At 43.7% G+C, this 25,104-nt stretch overlaps 1 protein-coding gene and 1 long non-coding RNA gene across 3 annotated transcripts in view; one reads left to right on the top strand and one right to left on the bottom strand.

Annotated features, from left to right (window-relative positions):
* Nucleotides 1–15,623, top strand: part of OTOA (otoancorin) — a 59,564-nt gene extending 43,941 nt beyond the window's left edge. The window contains exons 25-30 of the mRNA XM_084641810.1: nucleotides 611–753; nucleotides 1,406–1,542; nucleotides 2,739–2,836; nucleotides 4,925–5,117; nucleotides 8,339–8,427; nucleotides 12,720–15,623. Of these exons, the coding sequence (XP_084497936.1) occupies nucleotides 611–753; nucleotides 1,406–1,542; nucleotides 2,739–2,836; nucleotides 4,925–5,117; nucleotides 8,339–8,406 (639 nt within the window). The 3' untranslated portion in view covers nucleotides 8,407–8,427; nucleotides 12,720–15,623. The remainder of the gene's footprint in view (nucleotides 1–610; nucleotides 754–1,405; nucleotides 1,543–2,738; nucleotides 2,837–4,924; nucleotides 5,118–8,338; nucleotides 8,428–12,719) is intronic.
* LOC311527630 overlaps nucleotides 1–25,065 on the bottom strand; it is a 31,104-nt gene extending 6,039 nt beyond the window's left edge. Inside the window, exons 1-2 of one of the 2 annotated variants that reach the window (XR_014713404.1) lie at nucleotides 24,895–25,065; nucleotides 15,623–15,890 (exon numbers count right to left, since the gene is read on the bottom strand). This is a non-coding gene — a long non-coding RNA (uncharacterized lncRNA). The remainder of the gene's footprint in view (nucleotides 1–15,622; nucleotides 15,891–24,894) is intronic. The other variant, XR_014713405.1, reaches the window with a different exon arrangement.
* Nucleotides 25,066–25,104: the final 39 nt, after the last annotated feature.

The raw sequence follows: 25,104 nt of genomic DNA, 5'->3' as shown, positions 1-25,104 counted from the left end.
GGCATCGGGGCAGTCAGGGGACAGGGAGCAGGAGAGTTGGATAGGGGGTAGGGTTCCAGGAGGCAGTTGTGGTGGGGGGGTCCTGGGAGGAGGCGGTCAGGGGACAAGGAGTGGGGGGGGGTTGGATGGGTTGGGGGTTCTGAGGGAGGCAGTCGGGGGTGGGGGCCAGGCTGTTTGGGGAGGCACAGCCATCCCTACCCAGCCCTCCACAGTTTCGGAACCCTGATGTGACCCTCAGGCCAAAAAGTTTGCCCACCCCTGTGTTAGATGCTTCAATAGCTGATTATTCTGGTAAAGTGTTCATTTGTGGCCCAGTCATGGGAGGTGCCAAGTCTTTCATAAGAGGTGCTATATGCCTTCAAGTCACATTGATTGTACTGGTAGGCAGTGGCGCTCAGGACTTCTCAGGAGGCACTGTGCCCATAAGTGGCACTGACGTTGCTCCCACTGAAGACCATGGCAAAATTCCCATTGACTTCAGCGGGAGTAGGCTCAGGCTCAGTTTAGTAAAATTACAGATCAGTTCGTAACAGCTGATATCAGTAGCAGCTTCCAGTTGTAGACCCCTATTTTACAGTTATAACTGTTCTTCATCTCATTGCCTCTGCAGGCTAAATCCATTTTACAAGGGTTTCTTGAACACTCTGGTCAGACAGTCTATGGGCTGAAAAGCTTTGATTTAGCAGGATTAGGAGCTAATCTGTGTGCTCTGAACACCACAGACATCAAGACCATAAAGGCTACAGAATTCAGGTAGAAATACTTTATTACCAAAATTAAATACAGTTTTATTTTTAAGTCTCTGCTAATGATATTAGTGGTGAAATTTGTCTCCCCTCAAGGATTTCCAGAAGCACTATGTCTAAAGAGCTCTTTTCCAACACTTCAAAAGCTTTTGGGCATTCTGTAATCTTTGGGAAGCTGTCAAACCATAGCCACTGAACTGTGCTCTGTTAACGTTTTCTCTGAGGCCACCTCCATTAACGAAAGCCATGTACCCAGAAAAATCTGCTTGAAAGGCCATTTGGAATAGGCAACTTTGCCACCTTCAGTGACCCTTTAAAATACTCCCAGATATTTAATTATAAATTTGTTCAGCCCTTAGGCTAGAAAACACCTGGATCAAGCAACTGATTTTCAGTGGAGCCTTGAGTGGCTGTTTAAGACAGATTCCACTGTGATCCACTGTAGCTATTGAAGTGAGAAACTCAAATTTGTTGCTTAAAGCATTGTAGATTTTTTTTTTTTAAGGCTGACCGTTCTAACTTCTTTGCAATGTGTTCATCTATATTTGGGCCTGAAACTGTGTTTACAACTCTGTTGGCATAGATTAAGCATATTTCAAACATTTTAAATGTAGGGTGTAATGACAGGATGTCATGCTAACCCCATTGCCCTTTTGCAGTGCTGTGATTGCAAGAGTTGGCTTGTTGCCATGTAGCACTCCTGTTCTGGAAGAGTTTAAGAAGGTGGCAGAATCTGTATTTGGAATTGCTGCAGGGTGGAACAGTTCTATTATACATGAGATTGGTACCATAGCAGGTAATGAGACCAAGTTCTATCAGTGACATTTCTGAAACACCATCTTTAAAAGCATTACAGGACAGGTTCACCCCATATTGTGCTTCTCTGCACTGGCAGGGACAGGACAGGAGTCACCCCTCCGGGGAAAGACAGGCAGCATTTCCATTAACATCCTTCCCCCACCAAAGAAAAACACTGTTAGTCTCCACAGGGTGCTCTGACTTTCCACTGCTGGGGGACCTCTGCCAGAATCTGCACCAGCTTCTGCTGGGGCAGACTGGAGTGAATTTGGCATTGTACATACTTCAGAGAGCTAACCTGGCTAAGCAGGGCTGAGTCAAATTGAAATTTCAGGGCCACCCCTCTGGAGGGACTATTCTTCCTTTCACCGTTAAGTTCTTGATCTTCCTTCTAAGTGAGGTGCCTACCAGCTTTCCAGCATACAGTTATCCAGCAGAGCATTGCACTGCCCACAGCTGCTCTGTCTCTCCATTTACAGGGTCCCAGAATCCTACCTTAGGGTTCAGTCCTGCAAGGGACTGAATGTCTCATCTGAAGTCAGCAGGAGTTGAGGGTGTTCAGCATCTGGAGGACTGGGCCCTTGATCTGCTCCCTGCATGTTCATGGAACCCATTTTTAGAGAGCAGGCATGCCAAGTCAATATTAAAGTTCTTCTGCTTACTCCAAGAATGTGGTCAGTTTAATAGTGACATGTTGTATGGCACTAATATGATGTATGTGTGTTCCAGGGATAGCCTTCTGCAAAAGCAGAAGCTTCCCTTTATTGGTGAACAGAGTCCACATTGTGTTTTGTATTTAGGATTTCAGGGAGAGGGAGGTTACTGTCTAATTTTGTATTGCAAAGAATACTACTAATGGACTTCAGTCATAGTATATTTGTTTATGTGCTACAGTTGTCTGTAAGCTGGTTGGTGGTGGTGGTTACTATGAAAGAAAGCAGGAAAAGGAATTGTGTATTTGTCTTTACTTATAACTTAATTACCTCTTATGTCTGTTAAACTTGAGCATTCATTCAAGTGCACAAAAGGGTCTCTTTTTCTGTTTAATTTCAGAGTGTTGATTTCCTCATGTTTTACTGGAACAGAGTTCAGAGACAAATATTGGCCAAATAATGTATTAATGTAAATTAGTCAAAACGTAACATAATGAAAAGGATGTGTGAACTAAGCTCTATTCCTATTTTGTCTTAAAAGCTGGTTTAAATGAGAGAGAGTTGACAGCTCTTGACAAAGATGTGATGCCATATTTCCAACCAGCAGCCATAAGACATATACCTGATGAAGTTTTCAAAGTAAGTGCTCGGTTACTGAAGAAGTCATATTCCATCACTTTTACTCTATTATAAACAAACTGCAATACTAATTTATGCTTCAATTTGGGTTTCTGCAAGACCCTTTCTGGCTTGATTATTAAGTGAGAGGCAGTTAAGTGTATGAAGCATTAACTCACAGCTATCTCATCTATATTTGTGATGCACATAAAATGTCAAACCGTTTATTTTATTTATGCTCAGTGCAAAATGTGTCCCAAGGGAAAAAGCATTAAGAAAGTGTTCTAAAATTGCAGCCTGAGTACATAGGGGCAGATGGCTTAAAGTAAGGTCTGTGTCTCTAGTGATATTCTGTTGAGGTCTTCCTTTTCTTCTCTTTTATTAAGGACAGTGAACGCATTCATCCATACTATCACAGCTACAAGCAACCCCCTTGGTCGTATTTGGGCTTTTTTGTTAACCCTAAATTCTGATAACATTCTCCTATGCAGCATTTCTGAAAGACACAGACGGGGGAAGGCTGAATTCAGAATTGGTACAAGCAGCTACACTCTGATTTCATTGGAATTCATCCTGCTTATGTCAGCTCTGAATATGGCCCAGAGACTAGCACATGGATTTTGAAGTCTCTGACCCAGACGTTGTTTGACGTGGAGAGAAGATTAAAATTCTGCCCAACCACCTCTGGTTCAGACACTCATGAGGTCAGTCACTCAATGTAGTGATGGATAGATGAGCCAGACAACTTAACTGTCAGCTTCCATAAAAGGAGAAACTCCTTGACCACAAGCTGCAAAAAAGTGTTCTATGCTGCACCTTTGACAGCTCCAATAAGTCTGCAGCCTCACTGTGTCACACTTTTCAGTGCTCGGGAAAATCCACAAAGCAGAGGGTTGAAGGTATCCTTTAGAGATTCTCAACAGAAATTCAGCAGATGTACACAAGAAGAGAGAGAGGGACGTGATGAAATTTCTAGATCGACATAGTTCTTTACACAAAAAATACAGAATCCTTACCCAGAAGAGCTTAATGCTCTTCTTTAGCAATTCGAAGTGGCATTTATTTTTACTGTGGCTTTGTGTAGCTACAGTTTTATCTTAAGGCATTCTACATGAAAAAGTAATACCAGTTTAACTAAAGGTATTGATTATAAGCAGATTTATCACTTTGTGGAAACTTAGTTTCGTTTGAGGGGTTTATTTTAAAATTTACTGGCACTTCTATGCAGAGGTTTGCACCAATTTAATTAAGTAGGTTCAAACCTACTTAACCTTTATTTAACAAATGCAACTGGCTTATGTAGACAAAGTCTCAGACAGACAATTATAATTAATATGGAATGGAATTTTGATCTGTCACCTGGCCTACTTTTAAACTAAAATGTGGCCCTTTATTAAAATTAAACCTGGATGCATAGCTGCTGCAGCAAAAAGAGCTTGCTCCATGGTGGAGCTAAACATTGAATGTTACTATAATCAAGGCAATACAGGATGCATTGTAGATGCCTGTTTTACAAATTGGTTTAATCACCACGTACTGAAAGATAATCATAACCATACAGTAATTATCTTGTTCCATTTTTAAAACAAGACAATGTGACCACAGTTGGAAGATTTTCAATCTAGAAGGAAAAATCCAGGGGTGGAACGACGGCATCTTTTCATCTTGCTGCTGTATAGATAGTGGAATCCTGTGTCTATATCACAGGCAGGCAAGAATGGGGCAGGTTTGGAAGATGATGCAAGAGGAAAGAAAAAAATAGTTTGGCAGTCGTAGGGCATAACCCCCCCCCCCAAAAGCAACTAAAGCTGAGACTCCAATATCAGAGGGTTGACAAATGCACTGGTAGCACAGAAAGTGTCTCCAGAACCTAGGTACTGTTGCAACCAAAGGAGAAGGCTGAAAGCTAGATGAATGGCCAGTCAGGTAAACAGATATGCAGATATTTAAAAAGAATAAAACAATACTGAGCATTTTTCCAGCAATACAGAGTGTGGCTATTTTCCTTACTCTAAGTACAAGGCAGTCTGGACCTCTGATTCATTACTTGTGTAATGCAGCGGACATCCTAAAGCAGGGGTTTTTGTTTTTTTGAACTTATTCCTCAAGGTGCTGTCCCCAGAACAAATAGCAAACCTTGGCCCTGAAAATGCAGCCATGGTTACTGAATCGCAGAGAAACCTTCTGAATGCATTACAGCTACAGAGTCTTCAGCTGGCACTAGATGGCGCAAGGACAGGTGTCCAAGATACACAAACTAATGCAAGCACCATTCAGTCAACACATACACCAGCCTCAAATTGTGAGTAGAACACTTTGGAGCTGATCCTGAGAGATAATGAGCATCAACTTATCCCACTGAGGTCAGTAGGGATTGCAGAGGCTCAACACCCATCAGGCACAGGCCCTTGTTTTGGAGTTGTACTATAATGAAAATTCTGGGCAACATGTTTGAACATGGGTGCCTAAAATCAAACACCTAAATAAGTAGCCTGATTTCCCGCCCCTCCCTCTCCCCCACCCCGAGATGCCAAGTACACACTACTCCAGCCAACTAAAATGGGAGCTTTGGGTAATCAGCTGTTGGGGGAGGGGGAGCTTTGGGTAATCAGCTGTTGGGGGAGGGGGCGGAAGGGGAAATGGACCATTTCTTCAGTTTTATAAGTTTACATATAGATGCTTAACTTTATGCACTTATATTCGGAAATATTGGCCTCCACTTTTACAGTTATAAAAGGCAGAGTAGCATTTAGTTACCAGGTTTCAGAGTAACAGCCATATTCGCAAAAAGAAAAGGAGTACTTGTGGCACCTTAGAGACTAACCAATTTATTTGAGCATGAGCTTTCGTGAGCTACAGCTCACTTCATCGGATGCATACCGTGGAAACTGCAGCAGACTTTATATACACACAGAGATCATAAAACAATACCTCCTCCCACCCCACTGTCCTGCTGGTAATAGCTTATCTAAAGTGATCATCAAGTTGGGCCATTTCCAGCACAAATCCAGGTTTTTCTCACCCTCCACCCCCCCCCACACACAAACTCACTCTCCTGCTGAGGTCACTTTGGATGGGCTATTACCAGCAGGAGAGTAAGTTTGTGTGTGTGTGGGGTGGGTGGAGGGTGAGAAAACCTGGATTTGTGCTGGAAATGGCCCAACTTGATGATCACTTTAGATAAGCTATTACCAGCAGGACAGTGGGGTGGGAGGAGGTATTGTTTTATGATCTCTGTGTGTATATAAAGTCTGCTGCAGTTTCCACGGTATGCATCCGATGAAGTGAGCTGTAGCTCACGAAAGCTCATGCTCAAATAAATTGGTTAGTCTCTAAGGTGCCACAAGTACTCCTTTTCTATTTAGTTACCAGAACCAAGCCAAGCAGACATGACAGTTATTGTCAGTATTGAAGTGGTCGCCAATCTTTTTAAGCACAAGATCACTTTCTGAATTTAACTGCAACCCAGGATCTACCCTGCCCCTTCCCTGAGGCCCCGCCCCGCTCACTCCAGCCCCCATTGTTTGCTCTCCCCCATCTTCACTTACTTTCACTGGGCTGGGGCAGGGGGTTGGGGTGCATGATGAGATGTGGCCTCTGGGCTGGGGCTGGGGGGTTCAGCGTGTGGGAGAGGGCTCTGGGCTGAGCCTGGGGCAGGGGTGCAGGCTCCAGGAAGGGGCTCAGGGCTGGGGGTTGGGGTGCCAGGAGTGGGTGAGGGGTGCAGGCTTCTGCCGGGCAGCACTTACCACGATTGGCGGTGCAGTGGGGCTAAAGCAGGCTGCCTGCCCTGGCCCCACACCGCTCCCAGAAGTAGCCAGTAGTAAGTCCCTGTGACCCCAGGAGGGAGTGGGGCAGCATGTGGCTCTGTGTGCTGCCCCTCCCTGCAGGCACCACCCCCGTAGTTCCTATTGGCTGTAGTTCCCTGTTCCCGGCCAATGGGAGCTGCAGGGGCAGTACCTGCAGGCAGGAGCAGCGTGCGGAGACCCCGTCTCCCCTCCCCTCGGGCTGTGGGGGCATGCTGGCCATTTCTGGGAGCGGCATGGGGCCTGGGCAGGCAGGGAGCCTGCCTTAGCCCTGCTGCGCCGCCAGACTTTTAGTAGCCAGAGACCGCGATCGACCAGTTGATCGCGATCTACTGGTTGGTGACCACTGGCTTAAACTCTGGGAAACTGGTCCATGTGCATTACCAGGTTTTTTATTTCACCCCCTTACAGTCCCCAGTTGCTCTCACACAAACAAGAGTGGAAAGCAGTATTTCCATCTTCTCTCATATTGCAAGAGTAAATCTTACCCTGTCTCCATCACTGAAGAGCAGTAGTGTGGGCTAGGATTCTGTAGACACAATCAGGGTGATGCAACACATGAATTTCACCAGCAACAGGAGCCAATAGAGGGACAGCATGGGGTGGTGTTAGCAGTCAAACTCAGCTGGCCGTGTCACACCATGCTAACAAATGGGAACCACTAGCTGGTGTAAAATACAGTCCACAGACAGCGTCATTTCCCTCTCTGATTCCTTCTCATACCCCCTCCCTGAAAGATTTAAACTCAAAGCATGCCTTCCATGCACTGTAGACAGTTGCTCTCTCTTAGCCTCCCCTAAAAAGACACTGAGTCCCAGTGTGCAGAGATCACATGGGTAAGGTTGTCCTGCAGAGCTGGAAGTGAGGAAGGGATGATGCCTGTTGCTTTAGTGTCCCTCCTTCAAGGAGAGTTTGGGCCATTGCAGTAGCATTTCCCGTTTCTGTCTCCTGCATAGGGAAAAAGCCATCCAGGATATGAGCTTCAGTGACTGGATTATTAATCCTCAGTATTGAAAGTTAATTGATCAAAGTTTTAGCAATGCTCACAAACATCTTTCAGCTTGTCGTAGGTTGCATTTACACAAGCTGGTGCAGTGGGGTGTAAATTACATCTCCAGCCCAGATCTCTGCACTCCTGAGGGAAGTCATCCCAAGAGAGGGCAGGTACTGCTCTTATTGCCACTACTCACCCTCCCCAGTGAGGAACAGTAGCTGTTATCAGGGCGTGGGGGTTCACATGAGCGCTGCAGGGAGGTAAGAGCTGCTAGGTTGCTTTTGTTGTCTCAGGAATTGAACTTCTTAGACCCAATAAAATTATTCTCAGCACCACTGCCTCACCTGTGCAATCTGCTCCCTCTGTGGTTCTACCAGAGGCAGGAGTTTCCTGATGATCCCAACATGGCATAAAGCTCACCTACTTACTCAGGCTTTTCATTCATTTATTGCTATAACAGAAATGTGGCAGGAGCTACCCATTTGAGACTCTTCTCTGTTGGATGTGTGGATATTAAATTGAATCTTCTAGCTGCCATAGCAAGGGGAGCCTTCTGAGCAACTGAATATTCAGATTCTTGCAGTTTGCTTCACTGTGGGTGTGGGTTGGGGTTTTTCTGCTTGTTTAAGTGTTTGTAATTCTGTTTTAGTGGGTGAAGTTGGGAAAGTAAGACAGCACTGTACACATTCCAGATGACACTAAGACATAATGCTTTGTACTTTCCAGGTGCTCACTTTTCCAGTGGCTTCAGCATTTCGCTGTGTGCTCTGTACATCCTTTGTCCCACTTCCTGAAGTGTGATTGTTAAACTTACTGTAAGCATGATCCTTTCACTTAAACATTATTGGATAGTACATTTGTGACTGGTATTAAATGAGGATTGATATAATAAGCATCACAGAAAGTTGGTGGAATGACGATAATCAATGGGACACCGTAATACAGGATACAACATATAGAGGAATGACAGAGTAGGTCATGCTGGTGGGGTAATGGCATTGAAATGGCATAATGACATGTGAAAGAAAGCAGAGAGTCAAAATTAGTGAACATCTTAAATGAATCAAACTGTACCATAGAATCTCTATGGATAGAAATTACATGTTTGAATAATCAAAGTGTAGCAGTGGATATATATTGCCAACCACCTGACCAGGGCGGCAACAGTGATTATGAAATGGTCAGGGAGAGTAGAGAGCCTACAAAACTCTGAGAATCATTATTCTGAGAAAACTCAATAATAAATGGGAGATTTCAATTATCCCCATATTTACTGGGTACGTCCCCTCAGGACGTGATGCAAAGAGAAAATTTCTAGATACCCTTAATGACTGTTTCTTGGAGAAGCTAATTCTGGAATCCACAAGGGGAGAGACAATTCTTGATTTAGTTTTAAGTAGTGCATAATGTCTGGTCCAAGAGGTGAATATAGCTGAAGTGCTCAGTGAGAGCGACTGTAATGTAATTAACTGTAACAGCCTGGTAGGAGGGAAATAGCAAAGAATCCACCACAGTAGCATTTAACTTAAAAAATGGAAACTACACAAAAATAAGGAAGGTAATTAAATGGAAATTAAAAGGAACAGTCACAAAAGTGAAATACCTGCAACCTGCATGGAAACTTTTTAAAAACCACCATCAGAGAGGCTCAAACTAAATGTATACCCCAAATTAAAAAAAAAACACAGTAAGAGGATCAAAAAAATGCCACCATGGCTAAACAAGTGAAAGAGGCAGTTGGAGACAAAAAGGCATCCTTAAAAATTGAAAGTCAAATCATACTGAGGAATTTAGAAAGGAACATAATCTCTCGCAAGTCAAGTGTAAAAGTATAATTAGGCAGGCCAAAAAAAGAATTTGAAGAGCAACCAGCAAAAGACACAAAAACTAACAGAAAAAAAAAAAAGTACATAGGAAGCCTGCCAAACAGCCTCTGATCAGTGGGTCAACTGGACGATAAAGGTGCTAAAAGGGCATTCAAGGAAGACAAGGGCTCTTGCAGAGAAGCTAAATCAGAGATGGGTAAACTACGCCCTGCAGGCCACATCCAGCCCGCAGGACCCTCCTGCCCAGCCAGCTAGCCCCCAGCCCCTCCCCTGCTGTTCTCCCTCCCCCGCAGCCTCAGCTGACTGCACCACTGGCGCAATGCTCTGGGCGGTGGGGCTGTGAGCTCCTGCCGGGCAGCGCAGCTGCAGAGCCGCGGCCTGACCCGGTGCTCTGTGCTGCACAGTGGCATGGCTGGCTCCAGCCGGGTGGCACGGCTGCCTCTCCTGGTGCTCTGGGCGGTGCGGTAAGGGGACGGGGGGTTGGATAGAATGCAGGGGAGTTTAGGGTGGTGATCAGGGGGCGGGGTGGTCAGAGGGCAGGGAACAGGGGGGTTGAATGGGAGCAGGGGTCCCGGGGGTGGTCAGGGGATGGAGGGGTTGGATGGGGCAAGAGTCGGGGAACAGAGGGGTTGGATGGGACAGGAGACCCGGAGGAGCCATCAGGGGGCGAGAAGCAGGGGGGGTCAGATGGGGGTGTGGGCTGGGCCACGCCTGGCTGTTTGGGGAGGCACAGCCTCCATATAATTTTGGAAATCCGATGTGGCCCTCAGGCCAAAAAGCTTGCCCGCCCCTGAGCTAAATTAATACTTTGCATTGGTCTTCACTGAAGAGGATGTGAGGGAAATTCCCATTCCTGAGCCATTCTTTTTAAGAGACAAATCTGAATAACAGTCCCAGATTGAGGTGTCAGTAGAAGGCGTCTTTGGAACAAATTGATAAATTAAACCGTTGTAAGTCACTACGACCAGATGGTAATTTATCCAAGAGTGCAGAAGGAACTCAAATATGAAATTGCATAAGTACCAACTGTGGTATGCAACCTATCATTTAAATCTGCCTCTGTACCAGAGAACTGGAGGATAGCTAATGTGATGCTGATTTTTTAAAAAGGCTCCATAGGTGATTGTGGCAGCTGCATGCTGGTAAGCTTGACTTCAGTATCAGGCAAATTGGTTGAAACTATAGCAAAGAACTAAATGATCAGACACAGATAAACACAATATGTTGGGAAAGATTCAACATGGCTTTTGTAAAAGGAAATCATGCCTCACTAATATATTAGAATACTTTGAGAGCATCAACAAATGTGAACAAGGTTGATCCAGTGATATAGTGTACTTGGACTTTCAGAAAGCCTTTGACAAGGTCCCTCACCAAAGGCTCTGAAGCAAAGTAAGCAGTCATGGGATGGGGGGGGGGAAAGGGTCCTCTCATGGATCAATAACTGGTTAAAAAATAGGAAACAAAGGGTAGGAATAAATAGTCAGTTTTCACAGTGGAGAAACGTAAATAACGGAGTCCCACAAAGATCTGTATTGGGACCAGTGCTGTTCAACATATTCGTACATGATTTGGAAAAAGGGGTCAACAAGGAGGTAGTAAACTTTGCAGACAAATACAATACAACACAAAATTACTCAAGATAGTTAAGTCCAAAGATGACTGCAAAGAGTTACAAAGGGATGTCACAAAATTGGGTCACTAGGCAAGAAAATGGCTTAAGAAATTCAGTGTTGATAAATGCAAAGTAATGCACATTGGAAAACATAATCCCAACGGTGAATACAAAATGATGGGGTCTAAATTAGCTGTCACCACTCAAGAAAGATCTTGGAGTTACTGTGGATAGCTCTCTAAAAATATCCACCCATTGTGCAGTGACTGTCAAAAAAGCTAGTAGAATGTTATAAACCATAAGGAAAGGCATTGATAATAAGACACAAAATATAATGCCACTATATAAATCCATGGAACAACCACACCTTGAACAAATGCACATGGTTTTGGTTACCCCATGTCAAAAAAGATTCTTAGAATTGGAAGTAGTACAGAAAAGGTGCAACAAAAACTATTAGGGTTTGGAATGACTTCCATATGAAGAGAGATTGAAGAGACTGGGACTGTTCAGCTAGGAAAGAGACAAATGAGGGGGGATACGATAGAGGTCTGTAAAATCATGAATGGCGTGGAGAAAGTGAATAAGGAAGTGTCATTTACCAGGAACCATCCCATGAAATTAATAGGCAGCAGGTTTAAAACAAACATAAGAAAGTACTTCTTTACACAATGCACAGTCACCTATGAAACTCATTGCCAGGGGATGTTGTGAAGGCTATAACTGGGTTCAAAGAAAGAATTAGACAAGTTCATGGAAGACAGCCATTGATGGACTTATTAGCCAAGATGGTCAGGAACGCAACCCCAGGCTGTGACTGCCAGAAGCTGGAACTGGACAACAGGATGGATCACTCAATAATTGCCCTGTTCTGTTCAGTCCCTCTGAAGCATCTGGCACAAGCCATTGTTGGAAGAGAGGATATTGGGCTAAGTGGACCATTAGTCTGAGCCAACATGGCCATTCTGATGTTCTTAATTTAGTCATTTGAAGAGTGGGAGAATGACAAAAAATTCTTTGTAGAAGGATGAGCATATCAATAGGGAGGTTTGGGGCTTTGTGGGGGGAGAGCAGTTGGTTTTTTTGACACTGCACAGCCTTGTGCATTCAATATATGGCTCTTTGAAGCAGAGACAGAAGTTAAACATGGCAGTAATCGTTTATCTGGGAAGTGGGAGGGGGGTAAAGAATAAAGTTCCTGAATACTATTACTAATTATTGTGATTACTTGTGTCTTAGAGGTAGATTAGTTTAGTATCAAAAAGCATTTTCTTACTCCCATTACTGTAAATATGACCTTTGATAGGATGAATACTTAAGATCTCTCTCACATATACACACACACACTCAAGTAATTTGTAAATTAGCAGCAGGCACTATTATCCTAAAGTTAATTTGCTTATATTATATATATATAGAGAGAGAGAAATATATCTATATCTATATATATATATTTCAATTTCTGCTGCTTTCATATCCTGCCACACAAACTCCTGTTTTAAGCATTAGTGATAACATTCATTGGTTTTTCCATATTGTTATTGAACCAGAACAGTGACAGACTAAAATTCAGAGTTGTAGTTTAGCAAATATCTGCCCGATTGTCCCATTGTTTAAAAATGCTAACATTCTGTAGCACTAATTTGCTTTTTTGTTTGTTTTCCAGAAGCCTAGAACTCACATGGGAGTTGATAGAACAGATCGTTTAGAAAGCCAATCAAGCTATGAAAATTCAGTGGATAAAGAGCTGCAGCTCAGCAAGAATTATGGAGGCTGAGTCTCTCTGGGATGCTTGAGCATAATAGTGTCTTAAAAAGCAACAAACTGATCCAGCACACAATTTCATGATACAAGTATAGAAAGCAGCTGCTATTTTGCTGCCATAGATTAAAGAGTTTTAGGATTCCTCCAATCCTTTCATGACAAGTTGGTGTCTCATGAAAAGACCAGTGAAGGCTTCAGATTTATACACCTTACAGAGGAGCCTCACTGACTCAGGAGACGGATACAGCGATATAGATTGTTAGGCAGCCAGTGTGCTGTGGCCATGGCTTTACATATTGACCAGTTCAGTCTCATTGCTTCCTTGTACTTCCCTGTCTGCCTTAGCCATTTATTGTTTCTTCTTCTATTTTGATTGTAAGCTCTTCAGGGTAGGGATTGTCCTTGTACAGTGCCATGGGACCCTAGTTGTTACCACAATATAGAGTCTTTCGTCTTTAGGCTGCTGTTTGAATCCTCTCCACATAAGTAGTGACAGGCTGTTACCATTCAATGGCTGAGAATTGAATGGGCCATGGAGACTCCGCTATTCTCATCCCTAGAAGTGCCACTCCTGCCTAGGGTTGAAGCATATGGCTGGGGCAGCATAGAGTAAACTTGCTCTGCTGCTTCTCATGCTGTAGTTCTTGTGGGAATAAAGAACTTCAGTTCTCAGAAGAGGCACGCTAGTGCTTCCCAGTACACTAAGTTCACACTTCTTAAAAAAAATTAATCCAGAAAACATTGTGTTTTATCAACATATAGATTGTGTCCAGTATTTAAAATAGGAAGATTTTCATGGCAAGTCCTAATATTTTAAACAGTGACAGATAAACAAACAATCCTTTACCTCTTGCTTTGCATAATTGTTATGGATTCTTGTCAGCAACACAAGCAAAAGACAAACATTCATTTTGCAATTGCAAAAGTTTGTGGAAAAAGAAGACAGTGTTCTGTTTAAGTACATTGAAATAGAGATAGGACAATACAGTCTAGAAAATACTGTTCTTCCTGTTAGATTGTAGTATAATAAATCATATTTCAAATATTTGTTCATGTCTGTTTTGTTTTTTTTCAAATGTGACAGTGTTATGGGCAGTCTTATGTCCTTTGGTATTGCTTTATGAACATATCTACCATTGTGAAAGGTTATCTCACATCTACTTCTCTGCTGCAGTAGTTAAGATGTCAGTTATCCCATTGCATTCATTTTCTGTATGAAAGAAGGTTGTTGCATTTATTTAAATATAAAGGATCTTATTTTTTAATCAACCCCAGAAATGCACTTAAATTGTGTCAGTGGATCAACTACTATATTTAAAGATTCAGCTGTTTAGTCTTATTAAAAACTCCTGTCTCAATTAGATGTGAAAGCACTAAAAGTTTGAGCTCCACAGTTTACCCGAGTGGAATTCCACTTGCATGTCAATTAAATTGCAGAAGAAAATGTTTTTATATTCAAGATGACAGTCGGCACTTCCATTTAGAGGTAATAAGTCACAGAAAGAGTAGCCACACTACGAACCTCAAATACCTATAGTACTAGTGAAGGACACGGTTCCTCTGCCCAGGTGCCTGGGCATGATTCTGCTTCCAATTACATCAGAAGTTGTTCAGCCTTTAACTTTAATCAGAGTGGAACTGAGCTCTTTGTTTTGTACAGTCTGTGGAGTAAACTTAAATGCAAATGGTTTTAAAACCTTAAGATCCTTGATTCATTTTTGTGAAGTTAGTCAGTAGTTGATACCTTTGGTATTACAGTAAACACTTGGGCATATACATTTTAATAGTAACAAAATTAGGTAGAGTAGTAGTACCAACTGTGTAGATACAGCAATATCTATCTCAAGGGAAGGTCATGAGGCATAATTTTTGTTTGTAAAGTAATATGAGCACTTTGGATGAAAGGCTCTGGAGAAATGCAAGTTTTTCTTCCCCAGTGTACCCCTTTTAGAGAACACTACTGTAGAACAGGTCTTCAACAATGGAATTCATAGGAGTTTCCATTCAACACGCTAGTAACTTAATTACTGAGTGTGGTGTCCTTTTGGCTTGTGACTAACGTGTGATGATTCCAAGTGTGCTTGTTGACTTGGTGTCTGAGAATATCCTCTGCTGTGAACATCAAACGAAGTGTCACCATCACACTTGTATATGTACAGCCAATCTACCACACACTAGAAGCTACACTATAAAGCAGTGAGAGTGAGGTTTTATGTATTAAGCTGAGAAAGAAGGAATTTTCTCTATAGCAATCCCTTCCTTTAAGTTGTCACTGTCATTTACACAGCACCCAATACACTTAAAGACATAAAAAACAAGAAACATAAGAACGCCCATACTGGGCCAGACCAAAGGTCCATCTAGCCCAGTATCCATTCTTCTGACAGTGGCCAATGCCAGGTGCTTCAGAGGGAATGAACAGAACAGGTAATCATCCAGTGCTCCATCCCTTGTTGCCCATTCCCAGCTTCTGGCAAACAGAGGCTAGGGACACCATGCCTGCCCATCCTGGCTAACAGCTCAAACTACATAGCTCATGAAGTCATTGTACAATAATACATACTTTGAGGAAGCATGAGGACTGCATTGTCAAGATGGGTGCTTCTCCCTTCTCATTACTATACCTAAAATCAACCAGTGCTCAAATAAATTCTAATGAGAATCATGTATTTCACACAGCCAGTGTACTCATGCTTCTAGGCAGTCCTTAAGCTTTACAGTTCATTTTGCAAGATAAAAATGGCCTGTGGCAACAAAACCATGGGCCACATTCTGATGTTTTACACTGATGTAAAGTCAGCGTACCTCCAGCCATAAGATCAGCATCTGACGCTGAATGCTGCTGCTTCTTTGAGTAGTGCCCCCATGTGCATGCTCCATTCTAGGTGTCGGTGCATCCCTGCGCCAGAGATTTTAGGTAGCAGTGCTGGGTCAGGGCTCACGCGCGCAGCAGCTGTCTCACGGTGTTGGTGGCGGCTCGTGTAGCGCGCGTACGACCCGACCCCTCAGTTCCTTCTCTGCCCTCCTCTGCTGCCGACAGAGCTTAGTGGCAGTGCTGCCTCTTCGAACATCTCTAGAAAAGAAAATCGTTTACATCGTAATTTTAGCTTCTTAGCTCTTAGGTAGTTTGATTAGACTTTACTTAGCCAGTTATTTAAAAAAAAATCTCTTTCCCTTCAGTTTTAGTTTAGCAGTAGAAATAGAGTTTTCTTTTAACCAATTTCTATATTTTTCTTCACATTTCCTTTCCCAGTTGCGGGAAACGTCATCAGACACAATGCCAGGCTCACCCAGTTTTAAGAGATGCTGTGGCCATTGTTCATATGGCTGTGTCTGCCACATCCATTGAGGCCTGTAGAGCTGTGCAGGCTATTATTTGTCCCCCGGTCATGACAGCCTTGAGCTGCGGATGTTTGTCTTCAGGAAGATCCCCTAAGAGTTCCTGCAGTTTGCCATAATTAGCGAAGTCATCATTTGACTGCAGCCGAGGACAGTAGAGAAGGAACTGAGGAGTCGGGTCGTGCACGCACTACAAGAGGCGCCAACAACACCGTGAGACAGCTGCTGCGCACACATGCTCTGACCAAGCGCTGCTACTTAAAATCTCCCATCTCCGGCGCAGGGACGCACCGACACCTAAAGTGGAGCACCCACAGGGACACACATCTCAAAGAACCATTGTTACTGCACAAGGTGAGTAACTTCTTCTTTCCACTATTGAGTATTCTTGTAAAAGAGGACACGCCCATATAAGTAAAATAGTTAAATCCAGGATGTTAACAGGTAGAAAATCCCTTTTCGCTTAACCACCATTTTAATATTTTGCATGAAAGAAGTTAAACCCCATTGCTGATTGTGAGGTCTGTGATTTATTAAACCAGGCTTAATGTCATGGCTTCTTAAACTCTGGTTTCATGGTAAAAAAAAGTTTGAAGTGGGGAGAGAGAAGGAATGGTTCAGTGGTTGGGATGCTAGCCTGGAACATGAGACCCAAATTCAATTCCCTTGCTCCTCCATAGATAGGGCCCTACCAAATTCACAGCCATGAAAAACATGTCACAGACCGTGAAATCTGGTCTCCCCACCATGAAATCTGGTCTTTTGTGGGCTTTTACCTTATACTATACAGGTTTCATGGGGGAGACCAGCGTTTCTCAAATTGGGGGTCCTGACCCAAAAAGGAGTTGCAGGGGGATCACAAGGTTATTTTAGGGGAGTAACAGTATTGCCACCCTCACTTCTGCGCTGACTTCAGAGCTGGGCAGCCGGAGAGCAATGGCTGTTGTCCAAACACCCAGCTCTAAAGGCAGCGCCCCACCAGCAGCAGCGCAGAAATATCATCCCAGGCCACCCTTACTTCTGCGCTACTGCTGGCGGCGGCTCTGCCTTCAGAGTTGGGCTCCCGACCAGCAGCTGCCGCTCTCCAGCTGCTCAGCTCTGAAGGCAGCCCCGCTGCCAGCAACAACACAGAAGTAAGGGAGCAGTACCACAACCTCCCTGACAATAACCTTATGAACCCCACCCCCAACTCCTTTTTGGGTCAGGATCCCTACAATTACAACACCATGACATTTCAGATTTAAATAGATGAAATCATGAAATTTATGATTTTTAAAATCCTATGACCATGAAATTCACCAAAATGCACTGTGAATTTGGTAGGGCCCTAATCATGAACTTCTTCTGAGACCTTGGACAAGTCACTTGCTGCTCTGCCTCAGTCCTCCTTCTGTAAAATGAGGAGAATATCACCGTCTACCTCACAAGGATGTTGTGCTGGTAAATGCACTCTCTCAGATATTATGGAGCACACAGCAAGCAGCAATAAAAATGGGAATGTTGGTTGTGCTGAGGTCTCACCTAGTCAGCAAACAGCGCCAGCGAGCTTTTAAATGCCCAAAGGCATGTTCTACCACCATTCTGCACTTGCTCAGCCTATAGTTGAACTGCTCCTTACTACTGTCCAGGCTGCCTGTGTACGGCTTCATGAGCCAAGGGAGCAAGGGGTAGGCTGGGTCCCCAAGGATAACTATTGGCATTTCAACATCCTCAATGGTAATTTTCTGGTCTGGGAAGTAAGTCCCTTCTTGCAGCAGCTCGAACAGCCTGGAGTTCCTAAAGATGCGAGCGTCATGCACCTTTCCATGTTGATGTCGGTGAAATGTCCCTTGTGATCCATCAGCGCTTGCAGCACCATTGAGAAGTACCCCTTCCGGTTTACATACTGGTTGGCAAGGTGGTCCAGTGCTAAGATAGGGATATGAGTTCTGTCTATTGCCTCACCACAGTTAGGGAAACTCATTACAGCAAAGCCATCCACTATGACCTGCACATTTCCCAGAGTCACTACCCTTGATAACAGAATGTCAATGATTGAATTGGCTACTTGGATCACAGCAACCCCCACAGTAGATTTGCCCACTCCAAATTGATTCCCAACTGACCGGTAGTAGTCAGGCGTAGCAAGCTTCCACAGGGCTATCACCACTCACTTCTCAGCTATCAGGGCAGCTCTCATCTTGGTATTCCTGTGCTTCAGGGTGGGGGAAAGCAACTCACAGAGTTCCAGGAAAGTGGCCTTATGCATGCGAAAGTTTCACAGCCACTGTGAATCATCCCATACCTGCAACACTATGCGGTCCCACCAGTCTGGGCTTGTTTGCCGGGCCCCAGCCCCACCGCCACCATGATGTCCCAATAGCCACAGCCTGTGCTTTCAGGAACGTCTGTGTCAATGTCCTCATCAAAATTGTCCTCATGCTGGCGTCTCTTAGCCTGGTTCTACATATACTCCAGGATGATGCACGAGATGTTTAAAATGCTCACAACAGCAGTGGTGAGCTAAGCAGGCTCCATACTTGCCGTGGTATGGCATCTGCAGGAGAGCAGAGTTGCAGCAGAAGCGGTGGATGATGACAGATGGCACGAGAATAGATATTTATACAGAACGACAAGAGGACCTGTGAGGTGGATTCATGGCACCAGGAAAGCAGAGTTGCAGCGGAAGCGGTGGATGATGACAGTTAGCAGTCATACTGCACCATCTGCTGACAGCAGCACCCAGGACACAACAGCAGCGGTGATGGTGAGCTGAGCGGGCTGCATGCTTGCCGTGGTATGGCATCTGCACAGAAAAAAGGTGCGAAACGATTGTCTGCCGTTGCTTTCACGGAGGGAGGGGCAACTGACGACATGTATCCAAAACCACCCGCGACAATGTTTTTGCCCCATCAAGCATTGGGAACTTACCCCAGAATTCCAATGGGTGGCAGAGACTGCGGGAACTGTGGGATAGCTACCCACAGTGCACTGCTCCATAAGTCGATGCTAGCCAGGGTAGTGAGGACGCACTCAGCCGACTTTATGCGCTTAGTGTGGACATACACAATTGACTGTTTAAAATCGATTTCTAAAAAATCGACTTCTATAAAATCGACCTAATTTCGTAATGTGGACATACCCAAGCAGAGCTTCTAACCAAACCCACTCAGGCCCAACAATGTCTTTAAGCTTTCTTCAGAAAGAGAGGCTCTCTTGTGGATCAGCATATACAGCCTCCATTGAAATACAGTATAGAGATGGCCAGCAAACTTTCCCAAGAACAAGGTAAGTATTTTGTACCCTCCAAGTGCTCATAGCTCTATTTTATTATGTCAAGTGTCCTGTCTGTCATGAATGACTTTAGTATCTCTACTCAGCCCCTACACAGTTAAATCAAGGGTCTTATCTCAAGTATTCCAGTTGACCCCAACTGCCTTACTGGAAATCAGGGACAACAGCTGGCTTGCACCATGTAAGGCTTTATCAAAGTTAACACCTGATCCTTTACTTGTACCAGGAAGCCGATAAATCATTGCAGTTGTCAGAACAAATCTGTTTCCTTACTTTAGCAAACAGGCAATATACATCTGTCTATGTGCTTGCCCCCCTCTTTTTGACCATCAGCTGTACTTCAGTTTCAGTCTGTTTTTGTAATCCTGGTTAATGACGATTTTCTTCTTCTCGTGATTCAGTCCTGTTGTGCAGGGCTCACAATCAGAATGATTGTGCAGTTATGTACTAAATGCAGGAGCATTTCTTGGTTGGCTAGCAATGGCAGCATGCCACATTTACCTTCAAGATTTTAGCGGGTATTTATTAACCTTAAAACCTTTGTTTTAACAGCATCTCACTTATATTCTGAAGTCTCTTTGGGGTTTTTAATTTTATTTTTTTACTGCCAGAGGAAAAGGTGGAGAACAGAAGAACTAAATAGGGCTTCTCATTTTCGGTTTTAACTGATAAACCCTAATACCCCTGAAACAAAACACACACACACCAAAAAAAACAGAAAACCTCTCCTGTGTTTATCCTGTAAACACCAGAAAAACCACCAGAAATGGTTACGTGTATCTAAGTCCTTGTCTACACAGAGCAGTAATGTGGACTTCAGGATATGATTTCTAAAGTGCGTTAACTGGTCTGTGTAGAGTAGACCCTGCTGGTGCACACTAAAGGTTCCCTAGTGCACTTTAACACACTGCTGTTTCAAACAGCACTATGATGTTAAAGTGCACTAGGGAAAGTTACAAAGAGATTACTCATTACAGCAGTTTAAGTTGTAAATGAGTAATTATATACATTACTCTTTACGGCGTATACAAAGAAAGCCCTGGGAAAAACAATTTCTGGACATCTACACGCAACTCAAAAATTGCAGAAAATAAATCCTGAAAAATTAAATTAATAAACCCTGAAAAAACAGAAGCACTAAACATAAGCTTTCACAAATAGCCATGGGACACTTTTTTTGGTGGTACAATCCTCCACAGAATTTTCTGTTAGATAAATACAATTTTTATTTGTAATGTGGTTAAGATTAAATGTTGCTTCAGTTATGGGTTGGTGCACAAGTTCAAGCTGCCCCTGGTCATCTTTAATTTGGGTTTTGGTGTATTTGAATATTTATCAGATGTCAAAAAAAGTGGGTTAGACACAAGCTCTCCATACATACTGCATGAACTGAGAATATTTGACAGTTAGAGGAAGGATGTAAGTTCTGTGTCCTTGATACATTTATTATCTGTTCCAGCTGTGCCTCCAGTTCCAGTTGTACATTTAAGTACTTTTATTTTACTCATAGCTTTAGAGGCATTTGAACAGAGAATTATCAATGCCTAGAATGCCAGATACCATACAATTAATCCTGGATCAAGCAGCTTCTCCAGGGATCAACAAGATCTGGTTGCTCAACTAAATATCATTCTAAGAAAGAAAGAAAATTGTACTTACTAGACCTGATTCTCTTAACATCAGTGTAAAACAGGTGTAGGGTGCCACTCCAGACACCGATGGTCTAACTTACATTGTTTTTCTATGGAATGGTTGCTATCACTTAGCATGATTGCTGTAGTCCCATTTGCATGGGAATTTCAATATGTTTCTTCAAATATTAGATTTGAGTAACCAACACCAGACTTGTGCCCTCAAATGTGGTCCTACTTGCTGCCATCTACACAAACATATTTGATGGTGCCTAAAAGTTACTTGACCACCTATTTAGGATGGCTGCCCAAATCCAATAGCTTTCCAAACACTTCTAAGCCCATCTTTCCTGAGGCACTTTACAGGAAGGGAGGGGCTAAAGATATCAAGGAATTTGTCAAGGGCTGTAATGCTGGACTTGAGAGTTTTGGTATTTAGAGCATGACAACAGTCTTATTTGTCTTGATAATGCATCTTTGAAAATATGTAATAATGTTCCTGTCACAACATGGGTGCTTCTTATAATGAAGGATAATAAACTCAATTATAATTTGACATGAAATCATCATTCTACTTACACTCAGGTGCTAAGTAAACCCTTTAAAGAGTTTAACTACAATTTATTCAGGATAAACATGGAAAAGGCAAAAAGTTGCAGTTAGAATCGTTTCACTATTTTTCAAGTGACAAAATACAAATATGACAGGTTTCAGAGTAACAGCCGTGTTAGTCTGTATTCGCAAAAAGAAAAGGAGTACTTGTGGCACCTTAGAAACTAACCAATTTATTTGAGCATAAGCTTTCGTGAGCATCCGATGAAGAGAGCTGTAGCTCACGAAAGCTCATGCTCAAATAAATTGGTTAGTCTCTAAGGTGCCACAAGTACTCCTTTTCTTTTTTTGAAAATACAAATATTTTGCTTGAAGAATTTTCTGACTTTTCTCAAGCATGGCAACCCTTTTGTAACAGATATCAGCTTTCTACAATAATAAAGAAGTTATGTTATTTTCTCAGGGTGAGTGTACTGGAGTGCAAAATATGTTTCTTGAAAAGCTTCCATGAGTTTAGGACTTAAAAAAAAAAAAATTAGCTGGGAGAACCTACTTCCTATTTCTCAGTAGTCTTTTGACAACTTACTCATATGAAAGCGTCCCTAGATTACTTTGCCTAAAGGAACAGTTGTCCCCTGCCTGACTGCCTTTTCACAGCAAGAGCTGGAAAGAGTGAAAGTACTACTTTGGAGTAGATGTATCTTTGATCTGGATATTGGGCACGTACATGGTGATGAATGTCATAAGAGCCTAGGTAGGACCTTTCTTCAGGTTTAGGATTTCATTTCTTCCAAAACACTAGGTGAAAGTTTGCAATGTTAAATGTTGCAGGTGACAATATCACTAGTCTACTTGAAAGGCACATAAAAGGTTTCTGAGTTTTCTCTTCCTTGCACCATTAAACTAGAATCAAACCCCAACTTTATCTTTAAGAAGAAAACAAACATCACTATGCAAATACTTATCAAGTACACCATACATCATATTAGAAGTCAGAATATGGACATTTGAACAGGTTTTCTAGAAAGTGAGGAAAGCTGCCCCCATCCCATTTGTACAAATAGAGCTTTTTAAAAAGAGATTCCTATCTACATATGTTGTCCAACTGTCTGGTAATTACATCACCCCAGCATGACTGGCTTGGTCTTTGCCAAGAATGTGCGAGACTAGACACAATAAGGACAAAGCACTAGGAAGCCTACTTCAATCTAAGCATATGTATAAAGCACCCATGACTGTGGTATCCAATATTGTAAAGCACTTTGAAGACGAAAGAGTTATTAGTGCAGGGAACAATCCTGCATTGGCAGGGGATGATGTTAGATGCCCTAAAAGGTCTTTTCCACTTCCAGTTATGATTTCATGAAACCCTATATCAGGGGTTCTCACCCTTTTATTTTCTGACCCTCCCCCTCCCCCGCTATAAAAACTCCAGGGACCAGCTGTGTCACAACTGGTTTTCTGCATACAAAAGCCAGGGCCGGCATTAGGGGGTAGCAAGCAGGGCACCTGTCCAGGGCTCCACACTACAGGGGGCGCTGTGAAGTTAAGTTGCTCAAGTTTCAGCTTCAACCCTGGGTGGCAGGGCTCAGGGCCCTGAGCTGCAGTCCTATGTGGTGGGGCTTTGGCTTTCTGCCCTGGGTCCTAGCAAGTCTAACGCCGGTCATGCTTGGCGGACCCTCTGAAACCTGCTTGTAGCCCCCCCCAGACCCCTGGTTGACAACCACTGCCCTAGATGATTATTCACCAGTTTCTACAAGGGCAAGATTATCCCCATGTGTTTTCCTCTCAAACCAGGCAAATCATTTTGAGGAGCCTTTTATTCCTTGACTTCTGATCCTACTGCTCTGCCCCCCTTCCGTTTAAGCTTAGTCTTCACCATTCTGAGGAAGTAAGATTTAGGTTTGGAATAGCAAATATTCACATCAAAAACACAATTCTGGGGCTATAGTCATCCAAATGCAGATGGGCAACATAACATGTTGCCAGCCACAGCTTAAATTTTGAGTACTCACAAGCTGTTAATGAATGAACTACAGCCCCAGAAATATTCACAAAAATTATGCAAAATAATTGTGATTAATAAGTGCAAGAGTCAGTCTGCTCCTGGACAGTTTGTAAACAAAAGCAAAAATCATTGTTATCTGCTGTGAATTATTTGTCCACCTCTATTGTCATGCTGAGTCTAGCCTATAGGAGAGAGGCCTAATATTGCTTCAAGTAAGTGTAATACCTAAATCTTAAAAACACTTTTCATCAGTAGATCTCAAAGTACTTCACAAACTTTAATGTTTTTATTGTCACAACAATAAAAGGTGACGTAGGGAAGTGCTATTATCTTCATTTTACAGCTTGGGAACACTTATAGGGAATGTCTACACTGCAAAAGAAGGTGTGTTCCTCACTCTGGATAGTTAGCTAACTCAGGTAAAAATAGCAGTGATGACACAGCAACTTGGCTTTTACCTCAGGTTAGCAGCTTGAGTTCAACCTTTGGGGAGCCTGAGGTTGCTATTTTAACCCAAGTTAGCTGATGTGGGTTAGCTAACTGAGTTAAGAACATGTTTTTTTTCTGGGGCAAGGACAATGCAGACATGCCCAAAGAGGAACAAATGACTGGCCCAAGGTCACACACAAGTCTGTGGTGGGGCAGAGAACTGAACAGTCTCCCACATCCTCGGCTAGTGCCCTAACCACTGGACCAAGATTAATTATGACCTCTCTACTTTGGAACGTCTTCCCTGCCACAGAGTTCCCAATGTAAGTGGCTAACAGATCAAGCCTTACACAAGGGTAATACCCTTACCCCGCTGCAGGGAGTGCTAGTGACTATGACAAATGCTGCACTTGCAATTAAACTGACTTGCACGACTCCGGACCCTAAAAATCAGCATGAAGCTAGTCAGCCCCAAGTCAACGGAAACCTACTCCAAGCAAGTCAGCTAGTCCAGTGATGTGCCCCATACAGGGAGCGAGACAGATGAGTGCCGGAGTGCCCCAATGGGGGCAGGCACTTTCTGAAACACAGGGAAAGAAAGGCACAGTCCCTGGCCCAAGACCAGCATGTCTTGTCCAGCACCCCTGGGGATGGGGACAGTCTTCTGCAAAAGCTCTTTCCCCCCCCCCCTTACCTGCACCCCGGGGCGCTCAAGCACAGCCCCGAGCTAGTGTTTGGCAGCGCTAGTCATGCCCGGAGTGCAGATTAAGCTGCTGGCTGAGGGGGTGGGGGGCGGCAGGCAGAGGACACAGGTGTGTGAGGGCTGTATTGGGGGAGCGGGTTACCTCGTGCACCCGGCTCCTCACTGCTCGGCCAGAGCTACTGCTGAGCGTGAGTGACGCGTCTGGAGGGGCCCCACGAACAGCGCGCCGCGGGGGCCTGGGGCCCGCTGCTCACGGGGCGCGCGCGCCGCGCCGGGGCCGGGGGACCCAGGGGCGTGCGAGCGCGCTCAGCCCCCGAGGCGGGGGCGGGGAGTGTCCCTCGCGGTGGGTGGG

This window comes from Lepidochelys olivacea, assembly GCF_965140295.1.
Source record: "Lepidochelys olivacea isolate rLepOli2 genome assembly, chromosome: 10".
NCBI classification, from domain to species: Eukaryota; Metazoa; Chordata; order Testudines; family Cheloniidae; genus Lepidochelys; species Lepidochelys olivacea.
This window is presented reverse-complemented; position numbering and strand designations above follow the sequence as displayed.